General features: G+C 50.4%; 15 protein-coding genes across 15 annotated transcripts; 8 read left to right on the plus strand and 7 right to left on the minus strand.

The window, feature by feature from the left end:
- Positions 1-17: 17 nt before the first annotated feature.
- On the minus strand, positions 18-2,024 carry GL50803_00102961 (ENC6 protein; the record flags this gene model as incomplete). Its single annotated transcript, XM_001705877.1, has 1 exon — positions 18-2,024. One exon carries the CDS (start codon positions 2,022-2,024, stop codon positions 18-20), a length of 2,007 nt encoding a protein of 668 aa, XP_001705929.1.
- A 93-nt stretch (positions 2,025-2,117) lies between these two features.
- On the minus strand, positions 2,118-3,329 carry GL50803_0013636 (Bromodomain-containing protein; the record flags this gene model as incomplete). Its single annotated transcript, XM_001705875.1, has 1 exon — positions 2,118-3,329. One exon carries the CDS (start codon positions 3,327-3,329, stop codon positions 2,118-2,120), a length of 1,212 nt encoding a protein of 403 aa, XP_001705927.1.
- A 79-nt stretch (positions 3,330-3,408) lies between these two features.
- On the plus strand, positions 3,409-4,470 carry GL50803_0024372 (ENC6 protein; the record flags this gene model as incomplete). The annotated part of the gene is made up of 1 exon (XM_001705874.1): positions 3,409-4,470. One exon carries the CDS (start codon positions 3,409-3,411, stop codon positions 4,468-4,470), a length of 1,062 nt encoding a protein of 353 aa, XP_001705926.1.
- Positions 4,454-5,866, minus strand: GL50803_0014966 (uncharacterized protein; the record flags this gene model as incomplete). Its single annotated transcript, XM_001705873.1, has 1 exon — positions 4,454-5,866. The coding sequence occupies one exon, from the start codon at positions 5,864-5,866 to the stop codon at positions 4,454-4,456; it is 1,413 nt and encodes a 470-aa protein (XP_001705925.1).
- Positions 5,867-5,981: 115 nt separating this feature from the next.
- Positions 5,982-6,905, plus strand: GL50803_009503 (Alpha/beta hydrolase family protein; the record flags this gene model as incomplete). The annotated part of the gene is made up of 1 exon (XM_001705871.1): positions 5,982-6,905. The coding sequence occupies one exon, from the start codon at positions 5,982-5,984 to the stop codon at positions 6,903-6,905; it is 924 nt and encodes a 307-aa protein (XP_001705923.1).
- A 178-nt stretch (positions 6,906-7,083) lies between these two features.
- Positions 7,084-8,013, plus strand: GL50803_009504 (uncharacterized protein; the record flags this gene model as incomplete). The annotated part of the gene is made up of 1 exon (XM_001705870.1): positions 7,084-8,013. The coding sequence occupies one exon, from the start codon at positions 7,084-7,086 to the stop codon at positions 8,011-8,013; it is 930 nt and encodes a 309-aa protein (XP_001705922.1).
- A 32-nt stretch (positions 8,014-8,045) lies between these two features.
- GL50803_009505 (Dpy-30 motif-containing protein) lies at positions 8,046-8,216 on the minus strand (the record flags this gene model as incomplete). The annotated part of the gene is made up of 1 exon (XM_001705869.1): positions 8,046-8,216. The coding sequence occupies one exon, from the start codon at positions 8,214-8,216 to the stop codon at positions 8,046-8,048; it is 171 nt and encodes a 56-aa protein (XP_001705921.1).
- Positions 8,217-8,314: 98 nt separating this feature from the next.
- GL50803_009506 (uncharacterized protein) lies at positions 8,315-8,965 on the plus strand (the record flags this gene model as incomplete). The annotated part of the gene is made up of 1 exon (XM_001705868.1): positions 8,315-8,965. One exon carries the CDS (start codon positions 8,315-8,317, stop codon positions 8,963-8,965), a length of 651 nt encoding a protein of 216 aa, XP_001705920.1.
- Positions 8,966-9,076: 111 nt separating this feature from the next.
- Positions 9,077-9,778, minus strand: GL50803_0014967 (uncharacterized protein; the record flags this gene model as incomplete). The annotated part of the gene is made up of 1 exon (XM_001705867.1): positions 9,077-9,778. The coding sequence occupies one exon, from the start codon at positions 9,776-9,778 to the stop codon at positions 9,077-9,079; it is 702 nt and encodes a 233-aa protein (XP_001705919.1).
- A 14-nt stretch (positions 9,779-9,792) lies between these two features.
- Positions 9,793-13,311, plus strand: GL50803_009508 (Metalloendopeptidase; the record flags this gene model as incomplete). Its single annotated transcript, XM_001705866.1, has 1 exon — positions 9,793-13,311. One exon carries the CDS (start codon positions 9,793-9,795, stop codon positions 13,309-13,311), a length of 3,519 nt encoding a protein of 1,172 aa, XP_001705918.1.
- A 32-nt stretch (positions 13,312-13,343) lies between these two features.
- GL50803_0016326 (Ankyrin repeat protein 1) lies at positions 13,344-15,530 on the minus strand (the record flags this gene model as incomplete). The annotated part of the gene is made up of 1 exon (XM_001705864.2): positions 13,344-15,530. One exon carries the CDS (start codon positions 15,528-15,530, stop codon positions 13,344-13,346), a length of 2,187 nt encoding a protein of 728 aa, XP_001705916.2.
- A 91-nt stretch (positions 15,531-15,621) lies between these two features.
- On the minus strand, positions 15,622-15,786 carry GL50803_009509 (RNA polymerase II subunit Rpb12; the record flags this gene model as incomplete). Its single annotated transcript, XM_001705863.1, has 1 exon — positions 15,622-15,786. One exon carries the CDS (start codon positions 15,784-15,786, stop codon positions 15,622-15,624), a length of 165 nt encoding a protein of 54 aa, XP_001705915.1.
- Positions 15,787-15,860: 74 nt separating this feature from the next.
- Positions 15,861-16,541, plus strand: GL50803_009511 (uncharacterized protein; the record flags this gene model as incomplete). Its single annotated transcript, XM_001705862.1, has 1 exon — positions 15,861-16,541. One exon carries the CDS (start codon positions 15,861-15,863, stop codon positions 16,539-16,541), a length of 681 nt encoding a protein of 226 aa, XP_001705914.1.
- Positions 16,534-17,775, plus strand: GL50803_0096779 (uncharacterized protein; the record flags this gene model as incomplete). The annotated part of the gene is made up of 1 exon (XM_001705861.1): positions 16,534-17,775. The coding sequence occupies one exon, from the start codon at positions 16,534-16,536 to the stop codon at positions 17,773-17,775; it is 1,242 nt and encodes a 413-aa protein (XP_001705913.1).
- Positions 17,776-17,837: 62 nt separating this feature from the next.
- GL50803_009515 (Coiled-coil protein) lies at positions 17,838-21,962 on the plus strand (the record flags this gene model as incomplete). The annotated part of the gene is made up of 1 exon (XM_001705859.1): positions 17,838-21,962. The coding sequence occupies one exon, from the start codon at positions 17,838-17,840 to the stop codon at positions 21,960-21,962; it is 4,125 nt and encodes a 1,374-aa protein (XP_001705911.1).
- Between the last annotated feature and the right edge of the window lie 9 nt (positions 21,963-21,971).

Genomic DNA, 21,971 nt, shown 5'->3' on the forward strand with positions numbered 1-21,971 from the left:
AGGAAATGCCCGTCTTGTCATATGGATTGCAACCCGCACAGCTTAAGTGTCTCTACGGGATATACCAAGTGAAAGTCGTGTCCACCAACAGATCTGAAGACTATATTGATTCTAGGGCAGTACTTTTCAAACTGCTCTTTAGCTTTAGCACACTGAATGATTGCATCGTCGTTTGCTAATACTAGGACTGTTTCTAAATCGAGGTCGTCAAGCCTGGTAAAGTATTCCTTCCCAGAAGTCCAGGGGAATGCTGCTGAGCTGTTGATGGCCTGCTTTATAGCGCTGGTGCAGCGACTTCGAACATGCGACTCATATTTTCGCTTGACGTTTGCCTGTAGAGGCTCTGGGAGGTACTTAACCCGGTCAGCACAATCCAAAAACGTCTTGAGGGCAAGCGTTGGATATACAGACATGAGAGGCTGAGTTATACGCGCCAGGATGGGGTGATCACGCATAAAAATCAGCTTTCGGTTCAGCTCCATCACCATACCGACGGGAGCTAGCAGCACCACCTTGTCAACGATATCTTTCAAGATCGGGGCCATGGCTGCAGCCATTAGGCCTCCGCTAGAATGCCCCACTAAGGTTATCTTTTGCTGAGAAGAGGTTGAGTTGATCAGTTTGTATGTTCTCACTGGGTAACGGACCGTTGTCGCTGTCGCTGCAGCAGAAGGCCCTGAGGGATTGTTTTCGTCCTGCGGATTCAGCTCTGCCGGAGGTTGAACTGGTGAACCCGGAGGCTCATCAAGTATCTCGAATCCATGTATCCAGTTAAGCACTGGCAGAGAAAGGACCTCTAAGCAATACCTTATTAGAGTGTCTATGTCATAGGAGTCTCCTGGTGTTCCGTCACTTCCTCCTGTTGCTGGCCAGTCGAACGTGAGAACTTCATGCGTCATTGCAAGGGCATTGATGAAGGGAGCATTAATCGTTGTGTCGAAGTCGAAACCATGCAAAAAGAGCACTCTCGGGTATTGTTCCGTCGAGGGGTCCACTGTTATGCTATCGATTTGATTCTGCTCCTTCAGTGCTTTGTCGACAGCATCGCACACGGGGTTATCCAATGCTTCACCTGTATCCTTTGGTGTGCTTGCGTCTGTCTTGGGGACTGTGGATACAGGTGGGGTTTCAAGGCTTTCGTCTTGGTATCCAGCGTTGCGGTTAGGATTATCTGCAGAAACGTCCACTAGAGACACTCTTCCGTTATCGGCTGTGTTCTTTAGTATATATGCGCTGTGCACGGTACCAGCCCGTGGATGTGAATAGTATATTTTGCACATCCCAAGCGCAGGAAGTTTGCATGCTTGTATCTTTGTTGGGTTGAGCTCCAGCCATTCCAGTGGATATTTAATCAAGAGATCCGTGGAAGCGGGGAGACGCTCGAGTGGCGGTGGGTCGACCAGCCTGTCTACCGTATCCGTGTCAAAGAACGAGACTGCACGCATGTCTGGGTTGTTCAGGTAAATGTCTTCCTTCATGCTTTCGGTGAGGATCTTTCCTGGATCGTCGATGGGAGTTGCTGTAAATACGGGGTATTTGGGCAGTTTTAATGCAGAAGCAGGATCAGCAACAGGATCGTCAAGTCTTGAAACTGTCTCGAGGTATGGCCTTAGAGGTATACTAACTGGTGGCGGGTATGCTCCCGGGGAGCGACCACTGACTCCTCTGTCATTGGGAGAGGATTCAAGAACTAGTGGTGTCTCAAAATGCTGTAGACTCTCTATCTCAGATATATCTCTAGACTGTTCCGGCACATAATCTGCTTCCTTCGCCTCATGGGCAGGGCTGGGCTGCCCTTCGGGAGAGTTTATAGCATTCATAGCTTGGGAGACCTCTTGCTGGACCTTATCTGCCATGGCCTCGGGGCTAGTAACGCCCAGAGTGACCTCTCCAGCAGGTGAAATAGTGACTTGCTCTGCAAGAGAAGCCTTCTCAGCGTCCGTGAGCTCGGTGGTAAAGACTACCTCATGGTCACTGTTCGCATCGTTGCCCGCGGGACTTGTTGGATCGCCAGACGGTGTCATTATTTTTTCCTAGAATGCGAATTCGTACTATAAACCCTGCGAAACTACTAATGTACGAACCCTACAAAGAGAGCTCCGCGGTGATAAAATAAATCACCCTTGCTCAATTATACCTAAGACTTCCCGCAACTGAGACTCAGTTCTGCAGAGCACATTTAGATCAATGTCGCGAACCGTTTCGTCAATGTTCAGAACTGACCGGATCTGAGCGAAGACCTTAGCTCGTCTTTCATTAGAGTAGCTCATGAGATAAGCTGCACAGTTGAAAAGACGCATGTTGCGTTCGCGAACAGGGTCTTTACTGGTATCGTAGACCTTTGAGCGGAAAGTGCTGGACAGCCCTGCATCTGACAATGAGTGCTGAGCCTGCGAGATGCTCGGAGCAGCAGTGATAGTATTGCCTTTTTGTTGCGACGAGGCAGACCTCGCGCGTTTCTGTACTGGCTGAGTTTCTTTCAATGCTGAGGTGGTCAGTGTAGAACTGTTCATGGGGGTTAAGGCTCCAGACGCGGGTCTAAACTCATTGAGTGTGGATGGAAGGTCAAAGGTCACCTTCTTGCTTGCGGAGCATCCGGACCCAGGGTCATCCACGGCATTCAAAGGAAAAGATGCAGGATCAGCCTCTTTATTAAAAGAGCTAGTGCTGTTGGGACAAGCAGAAGTGGATAAGCGCGAGCCGGACCTTAGGGGTCTCGGGGTCTTACTCTTATTATTAGGCTGAGTGTCCAGAGATCCAGAGGGATGAGGGGCAAAAAGGAGATCCAGGGCATCAGAGTCCGACTTCGGTACGGGCTTTCGTGCAACATGCTGCTTCATATTAACGGGGCACGCGAAATAACGCTCGACCTCAAGGAAGATATCATTAAAATGCTTAGCCTTTGCTGAGACTATCCTCCCTTCAAAGACGTTTGCTTGGAACACACGAATGATCTCGTTATAAAGTCGCCCCGTAGCCTCTATGATGGGTGTACAGTTTTTTGGACGGAGTGCCTGCTCTAGCGTGTACCCAGGTTTGATATTAAATCGAATGCTGTTATACGTGATCAGAAGAAAGTGGTAGCTGATCTGGCCTATCTCTGAGTAGTGACCGCCCTTCAGATTAGCCAGAATGTTTTTGAATGCACATGGGTCTTTGATATTGGTCCTATATGTTTGACAGAAACCCGCGTCATGCGCGTACGTCTCCAAGACAGGGGTCTTGAAAATGCTCGACAGAACCTCGTTTTCAATAATATTAAGGAATGCGCCTTCCACTGTCTTCGTCAGAGGACCCTTCATCCACGCAATGAGGGGAGCAAGAGACATCGGACTCCGAGAGCGATCCTTTTGCTTGCAAAAAGAATATGAAAAAGAATATGAAAACTGAAATCAGAAGACTAAAAACATGCACGCCCTTAACCAGGACTGCTTCACCACGATTTCCGTGCCTTCGGTCGAAAAGTTGCGAGTCTTCCACTCCATCCCTCATGGCATAGACAACCCTCCGCGCCTTCTTTTCCTTCATGGTTACTCTTTCTTTACAGACCTCTACGCCACTCTGCTTAACGAACTTTGCACCCACTTCGAGGTCCTCGCGTTTGATTCTCCTGGTACTGGGGGCTCTGGTCCCATCTTCGACGGCGATTACACCGTCAACAGCCTCGTCGAGGTTGCTCTAGAACTATTGACTATTAGCCAGCTGAGATGGGTTCCCCGTGCGGCTTCGGTCCTGTACAAGGCGAACATGAAGTACGACCCTGACAAAATGCTCGATTCGCAATCGGGGGAGGACAGGCAGCTAGCCGAATCATTGGTCGAGTCACTGGCCTTGAGCACAGATAGGAAGAAGTTTACCATTGTTGGACACTCTATGGGCGCATTTCTAGCAGCAGAACTTACAGTAGCGTGCTGGAACTGCGTGGAAGCCGTCTATATGGTAGCCCCAGCGGGGATCAAGTGCGAATTGAAGAACTTCTGGTCAGACCTCTGCGGCGGTGCTTTAGGAATATTCAGGAGAGCATATGCGAAGCTGCGCCATAAGCAGACCATAGAGAAATGGGTGGCTATTCAACAAGACAGTCTGGCACAGGGGCGCTCTGTGACACATGCCGAGCAGATGCAAAGAGATTTCTCTGAGGCGTATTTGGCTAACTCAAAAGCAGCCGTTTCTCGCTTTTGCTGCCTGGTGGACTTCCCGTGGTCTAACGGGCATGACGTGTTTAGAGAATTGGAATCTATAATAGAGAAGAAGGGGTTGAACGCTTACTGCTATCTAATGGAGCAAGACGAGATAATATCGTACAAGGATGTCAGTGCCTTCTTCAGAGACATCATGCCCAATTGCCGTCTGCACACCGTTTCGGCCGCCAATCATGACTGGGTGAACGACCACCCCCATCTACTGGTTCATAACATAATTAACGACCGGGCTCATCTGACTGCGGCTACGTCTAGTGTCGAGATCTAACTGTATAAAATATTCCGTTATTGGGGTCACATCCCCAAAATTGCATGCCAGGAACATCTTTTATGGTCTCTTCAATTGCGCTCACGTATGCGTTCTGCTCGTGTTGCCCAGGTAGTTCGGTCTGTGTAGCAAGGAACATATCTCTTTTATTTAGGAAGCCGTCGACTTCCAGACCAAATAGCCCTATCTTGACCGTGCTAGTGCCATGCTCTTTGCTGAGATCTATGTAGCCTGGCCAGAAGAGACGGCCGTATCCATTTCCAAGCACTAGGTTCCGAAGACGTTTGGGCTTCTCTGACTGCGCCTCAGAGCTGTAAACTTTTATAGATTTAGTGGCGGCTATTGTGCCTCCAGACTCATCAGCGGAATGCAATCTAGTCTCCAACGGTGGAGCGCTGAACTTCACTGCAAACTGCTTAAGGTTCTTTTCATGCTTCTGCTGCATACGCTCAAGGTGCATTTGCTTCCGTGTTTGTCTATCTGCTTGGCGACGAAGCTTCCGTTGCTCCCTTCGTTCTGCTTTAGCCTTTCTCTTTTCAGCAATCATCCTTTCTTGATCCTCCCGATCTTGCTGCATCTTAGTTAAATGAGTTTCTAACTTCATTTGGTTTTCCTGCACGCAGTAGTTATTGCCGTCGGCGAAAGATGACAGTTGCTGGGCAGTGTCGGAAGTAATATCATCGTGGTCAGACGCGTCTGATGAGGAGCAAGTGAGAGGCGGAAACTCGTACACGCGTGCTTGAATGCTATCCAGGGAGCAGACTGAGGCATTGTGCTGCCGAATTTCCTCCATGTAAGAGCTAATATGAAGATCAAACTCGCACGATGTCAGCGGAGTAAGCTGATAAGGCGGGAGCACCTGAGTTTGCCCTGTAGGCATGTCCCATGAGGGAGGCGCTAGTATCTCTGGCTTTTCTAACGACAGATTGCAAGCGTCGCTATAGCCGAAGTTATGAGGATAAACCGAGTTATAAGAAGGTTGGTAGATATTCGTGCAAGAGATGGGTGGCTGCTGATAGAATGATTCAGGGTTGACAGGCTGGGGAAAGACCTCCTGAGGGGCGTAATTATATAGTACTTGCTGATGTGGCTGGCTAGAAAACTGTGATGGAAACGGATAAACAGGGTCTGTGACAACGTTCTGTGGTTGTGAATAGGGCTGCTGCGGCCCGGAGCTGTGCATAGGTTGCGGTGGCTGAGAAAAGCCAAAAACTGACGGGGATGTGTGTGCTTGCATGGGCGGGTCTTCGTCAAGCAAGAGTGGCGGATCATCATCGGATCGCGGAAGCCGCGGAGCACCTGGAGGAGCCAGCTGACGAGCAAACGAGACTGGGGTGCTCTGCAGCGCCTGAGGGTCAAGCTGTGGCGGAGAGGTAACACCGCTTGCCGAGTACATGGGCGTTGGCACCGGTTTCTGGGCCCTTCTTTCTCAGTAGATATCTGTTGCAAAAATTGAAAAACGCCGTTATAACGTTTCAAGTCCATTTGGCACCAATAAGTTGAGACAAAAAATGGAGCACGGACATGACGCCTCGGACCCCATTGAGGAGTACTTTTTGCCCCGGGAGAAGGTGAGCTTCATCTCTGTGGAAGGATATCAGCAGGTGAAACTGTTTCGCTCAATAAAGGATAAGAGTGGACCCTGGGTTTTGTTTCTTCACGGACTGACTTTCTACACCGATATATGTGCGGCATTTCTCAACAAGTTGTCTCGCAAGCATAATGTGCTCTCCTTCGACTGGCCCGGGGTGGGCGGTACAGATCCTTCCCGCAACGATATCTACACTCCACAAGAATTGCTCGGCTTTGCAGAGAAAGTTGTTGAAGCAGCAGAGCCGGGCCTGCCTGGCAGAGGCCTCAGTATCGTTGGGCACTCTATGGGCGGGCTCATGTCCCTTATCTTAGCAACTCACTATCTAAAGCAGGGATTTGATATAAAGAACGTTATCATGCTCGCCCCGGCAGGAGTCAAGGTCCACAAGTGGATGACTCACAGGCTGCTCACCACTCCGATCATAGGCCCTGTTCTGAACTTCATTTTTAAGAGATTCCCAGACGCCACCGCGAAGCGCATAGTCTACGAAACCCGCTACAACTTCCATTACATGCCAAAGCATATGGAGGAAGCGCTGTGGGAGCCTTTCAAGAAGAGCATGCTTCGCGACACGAGGGTCACCGCAGCCCGCACCCTTGCCTTTGCGCAGTTTCCCTGGGAAAACCACGAAGAGCTTTTTATAGAGTTGGATAGGAGTAAGGTTAATGCAATAGTCGTGCTAGCTGGGCGCGATGTCACCATAGATACCCCCGCCACAGAGCACTTCTTGCGGACCAAGTGCTCTTCTATAAGCATACAAGTGTACCCAGATTATACTCACGACCTTGTGGCCTGTAACGCAGATGTCATTACGGAATATATTTCTGCCGTCTTGCCGTAGCCGGATAGATGCCTAAATCTGCGCCCAGGCAGGGAAACTGGGATTCAGATAATTAAATTTTCTATGTTTGTCTCCTTTAATCGCCCTCAGGTGGAGTCCATATTTTAATTTTGTGACTCGAGTTTGGTCCTGTGTCTACCTGGGAGTCTTTTTTGCTTCTCGCTAAACTGGCATACCGATGGACATCCATCTCATTTACCCCTTAGATTACAGTTGGACTCAGATTGTTTGCGCATTAGAAGCCATCGGGATCCATGTTAGCAAAGATAAGAGTGAGGCGTTTTTAACGCTTTTTTCTGAGACAAGCCATCTTTCACACACGCAATACATGGAGACGACGTGCATCAGCTTCGACGCCCTTCCTCATGGTATCGGGGTGTTGCTATTCTTTCTCCCCGCAGACAATTATCTCGGAGAAGCCGTGCTCGCCAGAAACATAGGTACATTCATGCTTCTTCCTAGCCGTCTTTTTGTCATAGACCCCTCTTGCAGACGCCAACACTATCCAGCCCATAGAGATGCATCCAGTGTGGTGGGTGCCAACCTGTCTCCTATCCCCACATTCAGATTGCCCGACGACATTGCTCCGTTGAAGTGCTCCATCTGCTCGTACTTGGGCCTCGTCTTGCATAAGCGGGCCTTGCCCGACGTTGTACAGGCGTCCTCACTCTGCCTGCTTGTCTGGGAGTGGATAAGACGCTATGAGGAGACTGCGTCAAACGCTACAGTCGAGAGCATACGACACTTTGGCCGGCTTGTTGGGGGGAATCTCCGAAACGAGATGGTCTCCAGTGACCCAGGAGCTCGTGAGCAGGTGCAAGTACAGCTGACGACCCTAGCAAACTTCGTTCGCAGCATTCTTCATAAGAGCTGCACAAATACTTCGATGATACTGGGCCACTGCACGCTAAAAGAATACAAGCTACAAATCTTCATTTACGTCAGGTACAGGCCAGCAACCTTTCAGATACTGCTGGGCCACATGCTTGCAAGCATTTGCTGGTCGTTCACGGGAAGCAAGGAGGACACAGTCGTTTGCAGCCAGGACAAGACACATCTCGCCATCTCTGTTCTACTGCATCGCCCGCCTAGCTCACCCCATGCTTAGACGTCTAGTATTGCTATCGTCATTGGCGGCACTCATGAAAGGTGTGCCTCAAACTCTTTGGACGCCTCTACAAGGTAGTTGCCAATGAACTCGATCGCGTCTTTGGGCTTTCTGCATATTGCCTCTGCAAATGCATTGGACAGCTGCTCACCAACTGCTTCGGTAAGATACTTAATCGTCGCCTGGTCAATCCTCGTGTCCATCTCTTTTCCCCAAGAATTTGATATATGATCAATTCAATTTTTTTGTCACATAATTTATTTTAATTGCACTTGTCCATATTAACTTCATGCTTTTATGAATGGAACAACTCGTAGTCCGGGATATACAGGGAACGGAGGACCTCGAGGTGCTCAAGAAGAAGCACATCGCCCTGATAGTTAAGGACGGCATGTCCTCTGCGGCATTTTACAAGGTCTACAATAGCATTTTGTGCCGCTATCCAGATGACCACGTCCTGCTCAATGGGGTGTTTTCCTTGCTGATGCTCATCCTGCTCGATATAGGTACAGAGCGACCGGAGATACCACAGGATGACGCGCTGGTGGACACTGTTCACTCTTATTACAAGGCACTCCAGGGCACCTTAGAGTACAAGGAGTTTCTGTCGTCTCTGCGCTCCATGCTCCCGTTCATCATGCAGCTAAATATTGATGCTGGTCGATTGTTTCAGATTATTCTTTTTCAAAGGACTCCGGCTGAGCTAAGGTATGAAACATTTGCCTCTGCAGAGGAGATTAGGGCCATGTGGGAATCGGATATCCTTTGCTTTGATTGTGGCGTGTACCTTAAGTATGGGAAGAGCGGTCATATATGTACCCATGCTCCGCAGCTTTCTGAACGGTTGTCCACAACCCAGAAGATTCAGAGAAACTGGGGTCCAGTGCGCTTTGAGTGGGTTGCAGAGCGGGTTCACGAGCCAACCAACATCCCCTTTGTGCGAGTCGTCTGAACTCTAAGCTTGGAGTGGCTAAGCTGTCTCTCGAAAGCCATTCTCTGCTTGTGGATTGGGACTGTGGACAATTGGAAAAGGTTCGCAGTTCACTGTGAAGTTGCTAGGCTACTAATAGAAGTTAGATGCGTCTGTTCTGTAGTTGGCTTCGTGTGCCTTGCGCGCGATTTCTCTTGGGTTCTTCTCTACTTCAGGGGGAGAATTGCTAGTTGGTTTGAAGCCGGCCTGATTGAACCCATAGTTCATGTCATATCCATAGTTGGGGTTTGATAGAGCATCAGACGACTTGCCTGGTCTATCCATACTTGCCTGTTCAATCGCCCGCTGTCTGAATTCGTCATAGGTGGCTGAGGAGTCAGAGGGAATGACATGCGACTCTTGACCCTTCTTGTTGATACCGATGGACGTGTGTAAACTAGCCTCTTCCAAAGCAGGATCTGCTCTGACGTGAAACTGGTCCTTAGGTCTCTGTGTGCTCACGTGGACACTGGGAGGCGGCAACTTGCGGATCAACTCACCATTGGCATCAAGGTCGCCCCCTGGGCTTATGAGTACGCCCTCATCCTTGCGCTTATGCTCGCTGTTGTGCCTTGTAGCAAGCTCTGCATGCTCAGCAGACCTCTGAGCTGCGTAATCCTTCATGTCATTATCGGACATAAAGACTATCGATGAAGAAGTGTTTGCACCCGGCTTCATTCTGCGACCGGGAAGGGGCTGCTCTGCCGTTGCATCTCCAGTCTCGAAGGTTATCTGTGAGACCATTTGCTTCTGTATGCGCGTGGGCACAGGGTCTGGGGGCGCCATCCAGGACATAGCTTTAAAAAAAGATGCTTGTGGATAGAGCACACAGCCTTCCGCTGGGCACCACCATACGTGGGTTCACAGTTGTGGAGAGTGAGTACGTATCGGAGACAAGTACCCAACTCATTAAGCTGATTCACGAACAGTCTGGCCTCACCGTCTTCAAGCATATCCCACAAGATGCCAGCTACACAGAGAACAGCGCAAACATTGCATTCGCGACGTTTGCATCTGATGATAAGGGCCTCCCGCATATAACAGAGCATTCCGTCTTCTGTGGGTCCGAGCTTTATCCCCACAAGGATCCCTTCAACGAGGTGACCAAGACGTCTCTCAAGGTTTACAACAATGCGTTCACGGCGCAAACTCACACTGTCTACGAGTTTGCCTCTCGCTGCAAGCGAGACTACTTCAACATTCTGTCTGTGTACTTAGACGCTGTCTTTCGTCCCGCCCTGCTTAAAGACCCGCGCATCTATGCCCAGGAAGGTTGGCACCTGCACCTCGAGACAGAAGATGGCGAGATTGTCCAGTCTGGAATTGTCCTCAACGAAATGAAGAGCCGTTGTGCGTCACCCTCCACTGTTCTTGTGTATAATCTCCAGCGCCTCCTCTATGGTGGTACTGCAATGGGCTACGAGACGGGAGGCCTGCCAGATGCAGTGGTTACAGGCACTCACACGGATATAGCTGAGTTCTACAAGCGTTTCTATTACCCTGGGAACTGTGTCATTGCTTTCCACGGGAATATTCCTCTAGAAGATGAGCTTCGGGCAATTGTGGAACCATACTTGCTTGATTATGTCGGCGGAGAAGGCCCTGCCTTATCAAAGCGGTCTCCACCTACCCCAATCCTATATAGAGACCAGCCTAATTTACCAGAGCTAACGAAGGATGAGGTCTCTGCACAGGCGCGCGTCTCCAGCCGGTCTGCTCGCCGAGTCCGTTTCGTAGAGTACGGCGTGTCCAAGGAGACAAAAGCCTTGAAAAAGGAGGGAATAATAGGCAGGATTTACTATCTCTTCGACCTCCGTGACGCGACGCCCCTCTTGCTTCTCTCCGTCCGTGTGCTGGACTACATCCTTTTTGATCAGACGTCGAGCCCTGTGCCAGAGAGCCTTCAGTCTTCTTCGCTTTGCAAATCTTGCTATTCCATGTTAGACTGTACTGAGCTGCAGTGCACTCTCTACTTGTCTTTTCTTGGCTGTGAGCACACAGAGGAAGGGTACCTTGCGCTTATCAGCGCATACGAGGACCTCTTGACTGAGCTTATGTCTCCCGAGAGGGATGGTCAATACTATCGCTTCCTCTCTCCCCAAGCTGTTGACGCCGCACTGAATCACATTGAGCTCGAGTACCGGGACATCAGGCCGTATTCTGGCCTTGGGGTAAACAATCGCACCATTAGCGCCGCTCTAGCAGGCTGTCCCAGCACTACGCGATTGCTCTATGAGGAGCCCCTGCGAGAGCTTCGCAAGCTGGTGATAGACGGTACCGTAACAGAGTATCTCTGTGGCGTTCTGGCTAAGTATCTTACCGCTCTAAACCCCCATCAGGCCGATGTTGTGCTAGTGCCCATTCCAGGGTATCTTGAGCAGTGTGAGGAGGCAACGCAACAGCGTCTAAGAGCTCTCAAGGCATCCATGTCGCCTGAAGACATACAGGCCCTGATTTCTAACACCAAGAGTCAGATTCGCCGCGCGCTGGAACCAACTCCACAGGAGATAAACGAGCTACTTCCCATGCTGAGGATTGAAGAGATAGACGCTGTCAACACAGATATGTTCAAGGCCCAGTCGTTCCTTCACTACGATCTGAGAGTGAGCCCTCACCTCATGCCTGTCCTATACTGTCATACTGGCGAGCAAGGGAAGAATCTGACCTACCTCGAAGTGTGTACGGATATTACAGACATGTGCGACCTTGAGACTCTTCCCCTCCTCTCTCTTCTTGCCAATCACATCCTAGGCGAGGTTGCTACCACCTCATACAAGACAGTTGAAAGCTTGCACAGGGCAATTGATTATTACACTGGGGACTTCTCCATCTCCTTAAAAGCAGAAGATATCCCCCCATTCCTCCGGGACGTGAAGCACCCCACCTCTCAGACATGCACATCTATACCATCAAGAATTTATATGAGCATAAGTGCAACTTGTAAGGACACAGATACAGAAGCAGTTCTACGACTCATATTCCACGAGATCTTGGGCGGCTCAATTGTGGGCCTTACAAACCCTCGCGTGCTTCTCCGCCTACTTCACGAGTTCTGGATGTCTCTCAGAGAGGATATAGTGGAAGGAGATGGTCACTTGGTGGCAAGCAGGCGGGCCAGTGCTGTGTGCGGTCGCCTTACGTCCTTCGTATATGAACTAGCGTCGGGGCCATCTATGTACAACTGGCTCAGCAAGTTTCTCAGGGACACCCTTGCAGATCATAGCTCCGGAACCGGCAGCTTAGAAGATGGCAGCGGGGCCGCAGAAGAAGAGATTTGCCATAGTGACAACTCCTTTGAGGGAGATGATAACGAAGATGAAGACGACGCTTTCCTAGACAATGATTCCACAAAGCAAGAGCTCTGTCTCCTCGGAGAGCAGCTGGCAGCTCTTCTTGCCAAAATGTGCGCTCGCCCGGAGCTCTTTCTCGTCTGCGTTGGTCAGCGCATCTCAGACCTAGCTCCTTACGTAGCAAAGACCAGGTATGCTCCAGAGGACATGAGGAAGATCCAATCCATCTTGGCACAGCATACATTTAATGCCGAATTGCTCCGTGTAGTTGACAACTCGTATTCTCTGAGGCCGGGGAAGCTGAGTCTATGGGTGAAGAGGCGCAACACTTGTCCACTGGCTGAGCAGTTTAATCGCTTGCTGACATGGTATCGTTGCGAGGATCAGTCTCTGCCCTTGGACGCTGACTTGGCCGACTACTCTGGTGTCTTTAATAGCCTAGCGATCCCAAGCGACGTCTCCTATGTTGCTCGCGCATATCTGCCTTCTCTGGCTGAAAACCTGGCCATAGGAAGGAGCCACTTGTCTGGAAATATACCGGCAAAGTACCTCTCTCTTCACATCATCGAAAACGTATACTTATGGGACAATGTCAGGATAAAGAACGGCGCATATGGATGCCTGCTAAAGCTCCGTCTCAACGGCTCCGCTATACTCTTCTCCTATGATGACTCCAGAGTGGTTGAGACTATTAAGATATATGATAAGTTATCAGAGTCAGCAGAAGAGCTGTACGGTAGCCTAGATAAGCGAACACTAGACGGTTACAAGATAGGGTGTCTCAGCGCCAACCAGATCGGGATTTCGCCCAAAGAAATCTTTAAACAGGCCATTTACTATTTCATGGCAGGCTACTCTGTTCGCAGGCATTACCGAGAGATAAAGCAAACCCTCCGTGTGACCAAGGACGCCCTCATGAAGGCTCACGAATACTTCTCAAATCTATCATCCGCGCCATCTGTTATTGTAGGATCTGCCTCCTCATGCAGGGATGCATTTGCCAAGGGGCTGATCCGTAAATACGACGTCTTTGAGTGATTAAGGTTTACCTACGGGATCTAGAGCCAGGGCTAAAGCATGAGGAATTCTGATATGGTCTTGTGACCACAGACGGCAGCGTAGCTAGCTGCGCTTTTCCCATCGGTATCTCTGAGCCCGCCCTCTTTCTCTACAAGGGCTTGGACCACTGTCATGTGCCCTGCAGCGGCGGCGTACATAAGGGCAGTCGTCCCTTGGGAATCCTTTATGCGAGCCTCCTTCTCCATGAGCAGCGTGACAGCTTGTAAATGCCCATTACGTGCTGCAAACATGAGTGCGGTCTTCCCCTCCGTGTCTTGTAAGCCAGCTTCATAGTCTGCTAAGTACATGACGAGCTTTGTGTATCCCTTCGCAGCGGCTATTATCAGAGCCGTCTTTCCCAGGTTATCCTGCATTTTGGCTTCAGCATCAATTAGCAGCTTTACAACTGAGAATGAGTTTGCCTGTGTACCGATCATGAGAGCCGTTTGACCATCATATGCCTGGAGCCTCTTCTCTTGAGGCAGAAGGAGCTCTACCATTGGGATGTTACTGTCCCGCGCTGCAAACATGAGTGCGGACCAGCCATAGTTATCTACCTTTCCCAGCTCAAGCGAATTACTTATAAGTAGGGTCACCAAGCTCCCTATACGCATGTTCTTGTGTGCATCTTGGCTAGCTGACGAGTCTGGTGTCGATGAATCACCGTGAGTGTTTAAACATAAGCTTGTTTTGCTGGCCATCATGAGAGCTGTGTGCCCGTTGGCGTCTCGCTGACCAGCTTCGTGCTCTAGTAGCAAGAAGACGACCTCGTGGTTTCCCTTTTCAGAAGCATACATGAGAGCAGTCTTCCCAGTGAGATCTTTCAGAAGCTTCTCCCTTCCCATCAATAAGTGCACTATATCGCAGTAACCCTCAGCAGCGGCTACCATGAGACTGGATATACCATCTGTTTGAACACATCCTGCCTGTATTGGAGCAAGTAGCTCAGCAATACTGGTATGTCCACGCTTGCAAGCCATGTGCAAGGCTGTGGTCCCATTGTGTGTACTTATGCTGGCCTCGTAGGGTAGCAAGATGCGCACAGACTCTAGCTGCCCTTCCCTAGCTGCAAGATGTAGTGCTGTTACTCCGTTCGTAGTCGTGATCCCACCTTCAACGGGTGCAAGAAGCTTTACACACTCAGTGGTTCCTGACATGGCTGCAACCATAAGTGCGGTATAGCCGGCCTTATTTGTCATTCCCGTCTCTGTGTTCTCCGATATGAGACGATAAACGAGATAGGAATACCCATGCAAGGCTGCGTGGATAAGGAGGGTGTTGCCGTCTTCATCTACTTCGCGGGGAACACGCGCAAAAAGCCTGTTGATGACATTGTTGCCAATCTTTTTGCCTTCTTCAAGCTGCGAGTCAAGCTTTTGCTGAAAAGTGGACCTGTCAGCCTTGAGGGTCTCAATTTGCTCACGAAGTTTGGCTATCGTCTCTTTTTCTTGCTCATATTCTTTCAGCTGTAGCTTTAGTGCGTCTATTTGGTCATCCCGCGTCCTCAATAGCTGTGTTACTTCATTCATTGAAAGTATGCGTTGGTCGGTCTGACAGCCAAAGGATACTTTAGATAGTGGCTCAGTATTGCTGCTAAGCATATCGTTATCATGCTCATTAGGCTTTGAGGAGTCTTGAAAACCATAATTTTCGGGCAAATCAACGGAGATTAACGTGTTTAGGGGATGAAATGAGGAGGTCTTTGAGCTATCTACAACGGTATTATCTAGAAGAGGCGAGTGAGTGATGTTTTTGTCTGTTTCATTAGCATCGTTAATGGACTGAGTTGTTATGGCGAAGCTAACAGCAGTTTGGGGACCATCTGAAGAAAGGTATCTCTCTACCTTAGCAAGGGTCTCAGGATTACCTTGTTCTTGTGCTACATGCAAGACATCATCTGCAATTGATTGCGGAAGTAGTTCACGCGGAAAAGCAGCAATGAGAATGTCTAGATAGGCTGTATCGTCTGCCCGTACCGCTAAGTGAAAAGGGGTTTCACCGTTTGCATTCTGAACACCTCCCTCAAGTGGTGCCAGCAGCTCCGCGATGTCTCTGTCACGTTTAGCAATTGACACGTGCAGCCCGGAGTCGCCGTCATCATTAACCTGGCCAGCAAATTTCTCTCTATTATTTCTAACAATATCTACGGACCCGTTTGCTATGGCTGTGAACCAACCCGTCGCAGACCGCAAAAGCATGTCGGTTTTTAAAACTAAGAGAGGAGAGAGATGCACCCATTCACTCAGAAGATGAAACTGCGAGGACGAGCGTGTGATTACGGTAGGCATGCTAGATTGCTTTGTAGACGAGGGGCCGCGACGCTCGCTTCTTGTACAAAACCTTGTGATTAGGGTTTGTGTTGCAATGTATTGTTCCGTCCATGTGCGGGTTCGTCTCGCAACCGCATGTAGCACAGATATAGACGACAGGCTGATTTTCCCCAGCTGGCTCCATTTATAACATCAAAAAATTGAAGATAGAGGATAGAGTTCAAAAAAAGGCAATCTAGCTGAGGTTAAAAATCGTCAATGCGCCCCCATCAAGCTCCTCAGACGAGTCCTGGGTGCGCGCGAGGAAGCCCAAGGGTCTCTTCGCACTCTCCTGTCCTGCTCCCACCTTCTGCGCACATACTCAATGCCAAGGCTTCCAGTCCCAACAACTCTGGATCCCTTATAGTTAGTCAATGCACCACGTCTCTGCGAACGCCTGGCGTCAGTCGTTCTGCATATGTGGGTTCTCCTGCCTCGCGAACGAAGGGCCCCGATAGGTCCATACACAAATCTATAGATCTAGAAAACCCCAGATCCACACAGCAGCAGGCCCAGAATCAGCAATGTGCTATCCTTGCAAAGAAAGTTGCTCAATTAGAGCGCCGCGTTGCAGAGCAGGAAGTACGAATTTTAGATCAACAAGAACGTTTGTCCCATTTGGAGAAATGTGAGACCCAGAATGACGCATTCCATGCAGTGATGAGGCTCTCAGATGAGGTTAGCGCTCAGTTTGTCGAAGCCATGGGGAAGCTCAATGACCAATTTAAGCTTGTGCAAGCGGACATAGAGTATATTAATGGAGAGATAGCAAAGATCATGGGCGACACAAAGCGCCGGCAACAAATCGTGACGCAGCACGGGGCAAACATAGACGCTATAGTCAGGGATTTAGCATATCTCAAAAAAACATTTCATAGAAATCTGAACGCACATGCATAGCACGCATAGAGCCTCGGAGGTATCCCAGCTATCCACCCCACACCCTACTCCCAGTAGTGCCCCGAGCAGCAAAGGAGTGGGGCAGCGTACTAAGGGTGCACTTTCTCCCATTCAGCGACCTAGCGGAAAAGCAAGTGATATGGGAACAAGGAAGATTAACGCCCAGAAGATTCCAATAGTACCATTGACCGGGGCCTTGAGCGGCCTGGATGCCCCAGCAACTCTATACCCAGAAGACCTCGAACTTCTGGCAGAAGATGACGTAGTAGGAGACTTGGACTTTGTCTCAATATTAACCAATCGCAAGCTTTCGTACACACAGTCGCACTCCATATGTGAGCCGATAGCAACCCCCGGGGCAGTGCTCACGGATGTGTTTCGGGGATTGCGCGAACAAAATGCGAAAATCATAAAGACTCTGAATCTCTTGATAACCGCAGGACGGAAAAACAAAACTGCTATCGCTGACCTGGAGACCAAACTGGGTGATGTTACAGCAGCGACAAATACACTCATTACTTCTACCCGTAGCTTTAAAGCAGATTTGGCGTCCACAGATACAAATATTAAAGCGACAAGAAATCATATGCTCTTGGTGCAGGATCAGCTGAAGCACCTTACTGCTTCCATGAATGCTAGCGCATCCGACGAGCAAAAGAGGCAATTCTCACGTAGCTACAACATCTATGGAAGGGTCTATGGGAACTCACCCGACGTACAGGAGAGGGATTCTGCACTCGCAAACAAGAACGCGTTAACACTATCGACTCTTGCAGGTGATGCAAGGAGCCCGTCCCCATCTCCGCCCCCAGATAGCCAGATCAGTCGCTGCCTGGTCATGGTCAAGAACGAGGCAGCTTTAGGTTCCTGCCACACGCCTCCCCAGGGCAACTCTGCAGCTCAATCCCAGACCCAGGCTAGTACTAAGATCCTCAACAGTCCCCTTAATAGTGCATTCAACCTTAAAGTAACTCCGTCACGGGGAGTTGCAGTAGCAAAGACCGATGTTGGTAGGCACATGCCCGCGGCTTTACAATCGCTAGGTCATCCTCAGTCACCGCAGTGGTGTCTCGAACAAAGTAAAACTGTGCGTGTTCCCCTTGCTACACCGATGGAGTCCATGGAGATCCGAGAAGGTCAGGGGTGCGACATGGACGCCGCCCAAAGGCTAGACGCGCTGGAAAAAAACCTTCGTCAAGTAATTGAGCACTTAGGCTTGTCATGGATCGAATAAGCGCCAACAATGCACAGTTCTAAATTCCGCCAAATCTAAAAATTGGTTTATTCTTTTAAAAAATGTCCGTTAAGGCAAGTGCAGACTGGTTTGAATGCGCCCTGGCGGGCAACGCAGCGTCTATCCGGAATGCGAAGAAGAAGTGGAAAGGCTCCAAGGATAATGACGGTAACACGGCTCTCATGCTTGTCTCCAAGTTGGAAGACAACTCTGTGTTCGATCTTCTCATCTACGAGGAGGCCGGTAATATGAACAACGAGGGTCACAGCGCGCTTTCCATAGCTGTCTTAGCCCGCCGGATGGATAAGGTCGAACGTCTGGCTACTCTTGAGGGGAGCATGATACTTGGGCGTGGTTGCACGGCTCTTATCTACGCCGCTTCTGTTCAGGACGCCGACGTTGTCCCGTTGCTTGCTCCGTACTCCATCATCGATCAGCGAAACGATGAGGGGTATTCCGCACTCGATATTGCTGTGATGAACAATGATCTTGCCTTCGTGACATCCCTTATCGGCGCCGCGCGTGTGGACCTGGATACCCTCGACATGGCGCTCCGCTATAGCCTCACCCCAGATAGTGTCAGGGTCAACCAGGTGTTGATGGATTATAGAGCTACAACCTATCCAAACTCGGACCCTTTTGATCCAGATGCACGACCCACTAGCCACCAAGCACCTTCGACTACTATTACGAGCCTTAATCATCAGGGGACAATCGATCCTAAGAGCACTGATGTCGTCCCTTCTGAAGATTCAATGCAGTCACGAAGCGAGAAGCAGAAAAGTGGCAGATTTTCTCGTGCTGGTTCAAAACAGTCTTCTGTTCGCAGAACACCAAAGCTTGACAACGCGTCCTTCAGCAATTCTGCGCTTGTCCAGAGCGTGGCTCGTATAGGGACTCCAGGGCCAGAGGAGGCGTCATCGGTGTACGGGCACCCGCTAAGCAATAGATCTTTTGAATCTAGCACGAACTATGCAGATCAGACGGCGTCCAGGCTGACCAACGGTAGTGTAAGATTGCAGGACATGGGTGATCCTGAGTATGCCGTTTCACGCTTCGGGGATACGGTGCGCTCTACTTCTCTTATGGGGGAGCCGTCTCAATCGGCTGCTGATCTTAAGCCTCAGAAGGGCGGTAGAGCTTCCCGTGCCGGCTCGAAGCAGTCTTCTGTCCGCAGGACACCAAAGCTTGAGACGGCATCGTTTAGTAACTCGACTCTCGTTCAGAGCGTGGCTCGCATAGAGACTCCTGCCCCGGAAGACATGATGCCGGCAGGCAGGCAAGTGGCTGCTGGTAGTTCCGCAGCCTATGGTGAGACTTACGCTATGAGCATGGAGGCTCCCGTTGACGGATACGTCGATTCGGAGTTGCAGTACAGCGTGACACCCAACGAAATTCTTACGAATGTGGGGTCCTCTCAGGGCGGTGGTCAGGGCTTTACTAACTCAGCAGTGCTTTCTCGACTACGCACCCCAACCAGCTCTGTCATTGCGGACAACGGAACTCAGGGCCTCGGCATTGCGCCTACGCGGGCACTGAAAAGCGCCTCTCAACCATTGAATGCATATTCTGCAGGATCGTTTAGCCAAGCGGGCTGCCATGGTTCGGTCCTCTCCACCCGATCTATCACGGAGTCTATGCCTGTTCAGTCACGCCGAGCGCTCCCGGAGAGTGCAAGTGTGACGCAGCTTCAGGAGCTAGTCCGCGAGAAGCAGGCCATAATCGATGATCTTCAAAACCAGAACATGAAACTGAATAAGGAACTCGTCGAGGTGAAGCGTAGTCTGCACAAGGCGGAGCTCGTTTCTGGTTCGGCTTCGCAGGGACACTGGGCTACGCAGTCGTCCATCGACAAGACAAACCTTGTTATTGCTGACATGCAGGAGCAGGCCCGCGAGATGAAGACCGAGGCTATCCGCGCCAAGAATTTCTTCGAGCGCGAGCGTGAGCGCCTCAATGGTGACATTAGCGAGAAAACAAAGCGCATCGCTGTCCTTGAAAACACCAACAGGAATATGGAGACATCGTGTGAGAGACTTCGAGCCGCCAACAAGGACCTCATTGAGCAGCTTACCAAGAAGAAGACAGACGATAACATCACCGAGATGGTGGTGGCACAGAAGGACGCAGAGATAGGCGAGCTTCGTGACCGTATTAAGGAGCTCGAGAGTGACGTCGTCCGACTGACCCAGAAGGTCTCTTCCCACACCTCCGTGGCTGGAAGGTCTCGCAGCGGAGATGAGACGACCGTCTCTCAGCTTACCAATGATTCTAATCTTCGCGGCTATCCTGCGCAGGCTGGCAATTCAACCAAGTTAAGTGCCGGGCCAGACGAGGCTGGTGCCTCCGAGGCAAGCCTCCAGGACGTTGTCAGGCAGCTTACAACTATGAACAATTCTAAGGACATAATTATTTCTGAGCTCCGCGGTGAGCTAGCGAACCTTCGTGATATCAGCAGGCACAGCCAGCAAGACCATGGGGCGAGCCGTTCAAAAGCAGACGACATGGAGATGTACGACGTTAAGATGGCGCTTGCTGACCTCCAGGCGCGTCATGACGCTCTTTCTGAGGATAACTCCAAGACGCTCGAGAAGCTAAGGGTTCGTACACGCGAGCTCCAAGGCCTCGTGGAGGAGGTGGAGGGCGAGATACCTGCTGGAAATCTAGGAACGCAAACAGATATATCACGCATGAAGGCCATAGTAAAGGTCAAGAACCGCGAGATTGCCGAGTTGAAGGAAAGCGCACTCAACACTGCATCGAGGCATGCTGCGACCTGCAAGGCGATTAATGCAGAGAACGAACGTCTCAACGCTGCTCTTCGGCGCAAGGAGAACGAGCTTGCTAAGGTCCATTCCGAGCTCTCGACGGCCCGCGATTTCCAAGACCACGTTGAAGGTGTGCGCAGCGAGAATACCCAGCTCATGAAGGAAATGAAACGTATGCGAAGTGAGCTTGAGAAGCAAGCAAATATCCACCCAGAGCTGGCAAAGTATGAGAGCTTGGTCAAAACTCTTGGGGAGGAGAATGATACGATGCGCCGCGTCTTGAAAAAGAGGAAGGAGCAGATTGAATATCTGAAGAACGGAGGAGACCCGTCTCTTTTGCACACAGTGGGAACTGGGTCCAAGTTGTCTGGTACAAATACGCCCATCAGCAAGACACAGACGCTTAACAGCACGAGCCCCCATTCGGATATCATAAATCGCGATGCCAAGGGGAACGATGTCCTGCTTGTTAAGAAGTTAACCGAGGAGGTTAGATCATATGGTGACAAGGTCACCGAACTGAGCCGCATGATAGCTCTCAAGGACGCTGAAATTTCTCTACTTCGCAAGCAAACGACCGACGGAGCGACGTACAAAGACCTCCTCTGTCTGCTCAACGAAAAGATGAAGCGCGTGGACCAGCTTAATGCAGACGTCGAGCAACGGGACAGAGAAATATCCAAATTGGTTACCATCAATCGCACAGGAACTGCCAAGCCTAAAGGCCTGACCGCGAGTATTCACAAGAGCGCTGCTATCAGTCGTTTCTACAGCCACGATGAGGTAAAGGATCTATTGAAGCAGCTTTCTGACAAGGAAGCTGAGATCGCGCTTCTGAAATCCGAGAACATGAATAACAGCTATGAAAAGATCCATAACCTGGGAGACAAGTTCACTGTGGTGAAGATAGAGAATCTGGAGGACAAGGTTGCTGTCTTGAACGCACACTTGGCAGACCGCGAAGGTACGATTGAGCGTCTCCAGGCCCAGCTACAGGATGCCGAATTAGCCCTCCAGAGCCACAGAGCTAACCTCGGGCTTATCGGTATTGGGGGGCTGATGGCTTCGGGGAGCTACACGTCCCACAGAGACCGCGCTTCGGCCTCTCCAAGCACAGTTATGTCGCCGGATCTTGCCTACAGCAAGTCTCTAGAGGCCAGCAACGCTTCTCTGCAACAAAAGCTTGCAGACAGTAAGTTGAAGATAGCAGATGCACAGCAGGAATTGGAGTGGGCCCAGATGCGCATGGACTCTATGCACAGCGATCTACAGAAGTACAAGAGCAGATCTGGTGCTGCAAACACTCCGACAGCTGAGGGGCGCACTCCACAACAGCACAGCACGCCCCTCTCTATGACCGGCCAGCGTCCCGTCCTTGAGCCGAAAAACCACACGCCTGTGTACAGCAGAGGAAAGTGACCGGGTCTT

Source organism: Giardia intestinalis, chromosome 2 (assembly GCF_000002435.2).
Source record: "Giardia intestinalis strain WB C6 chromosome 2, whole genome shotgun sequence".
Taxonomy (NCBI): Eukaryota; Fornicata; order Diplomonadida; family Hexamitidae; genus Giardia; species Giardia duodenalis.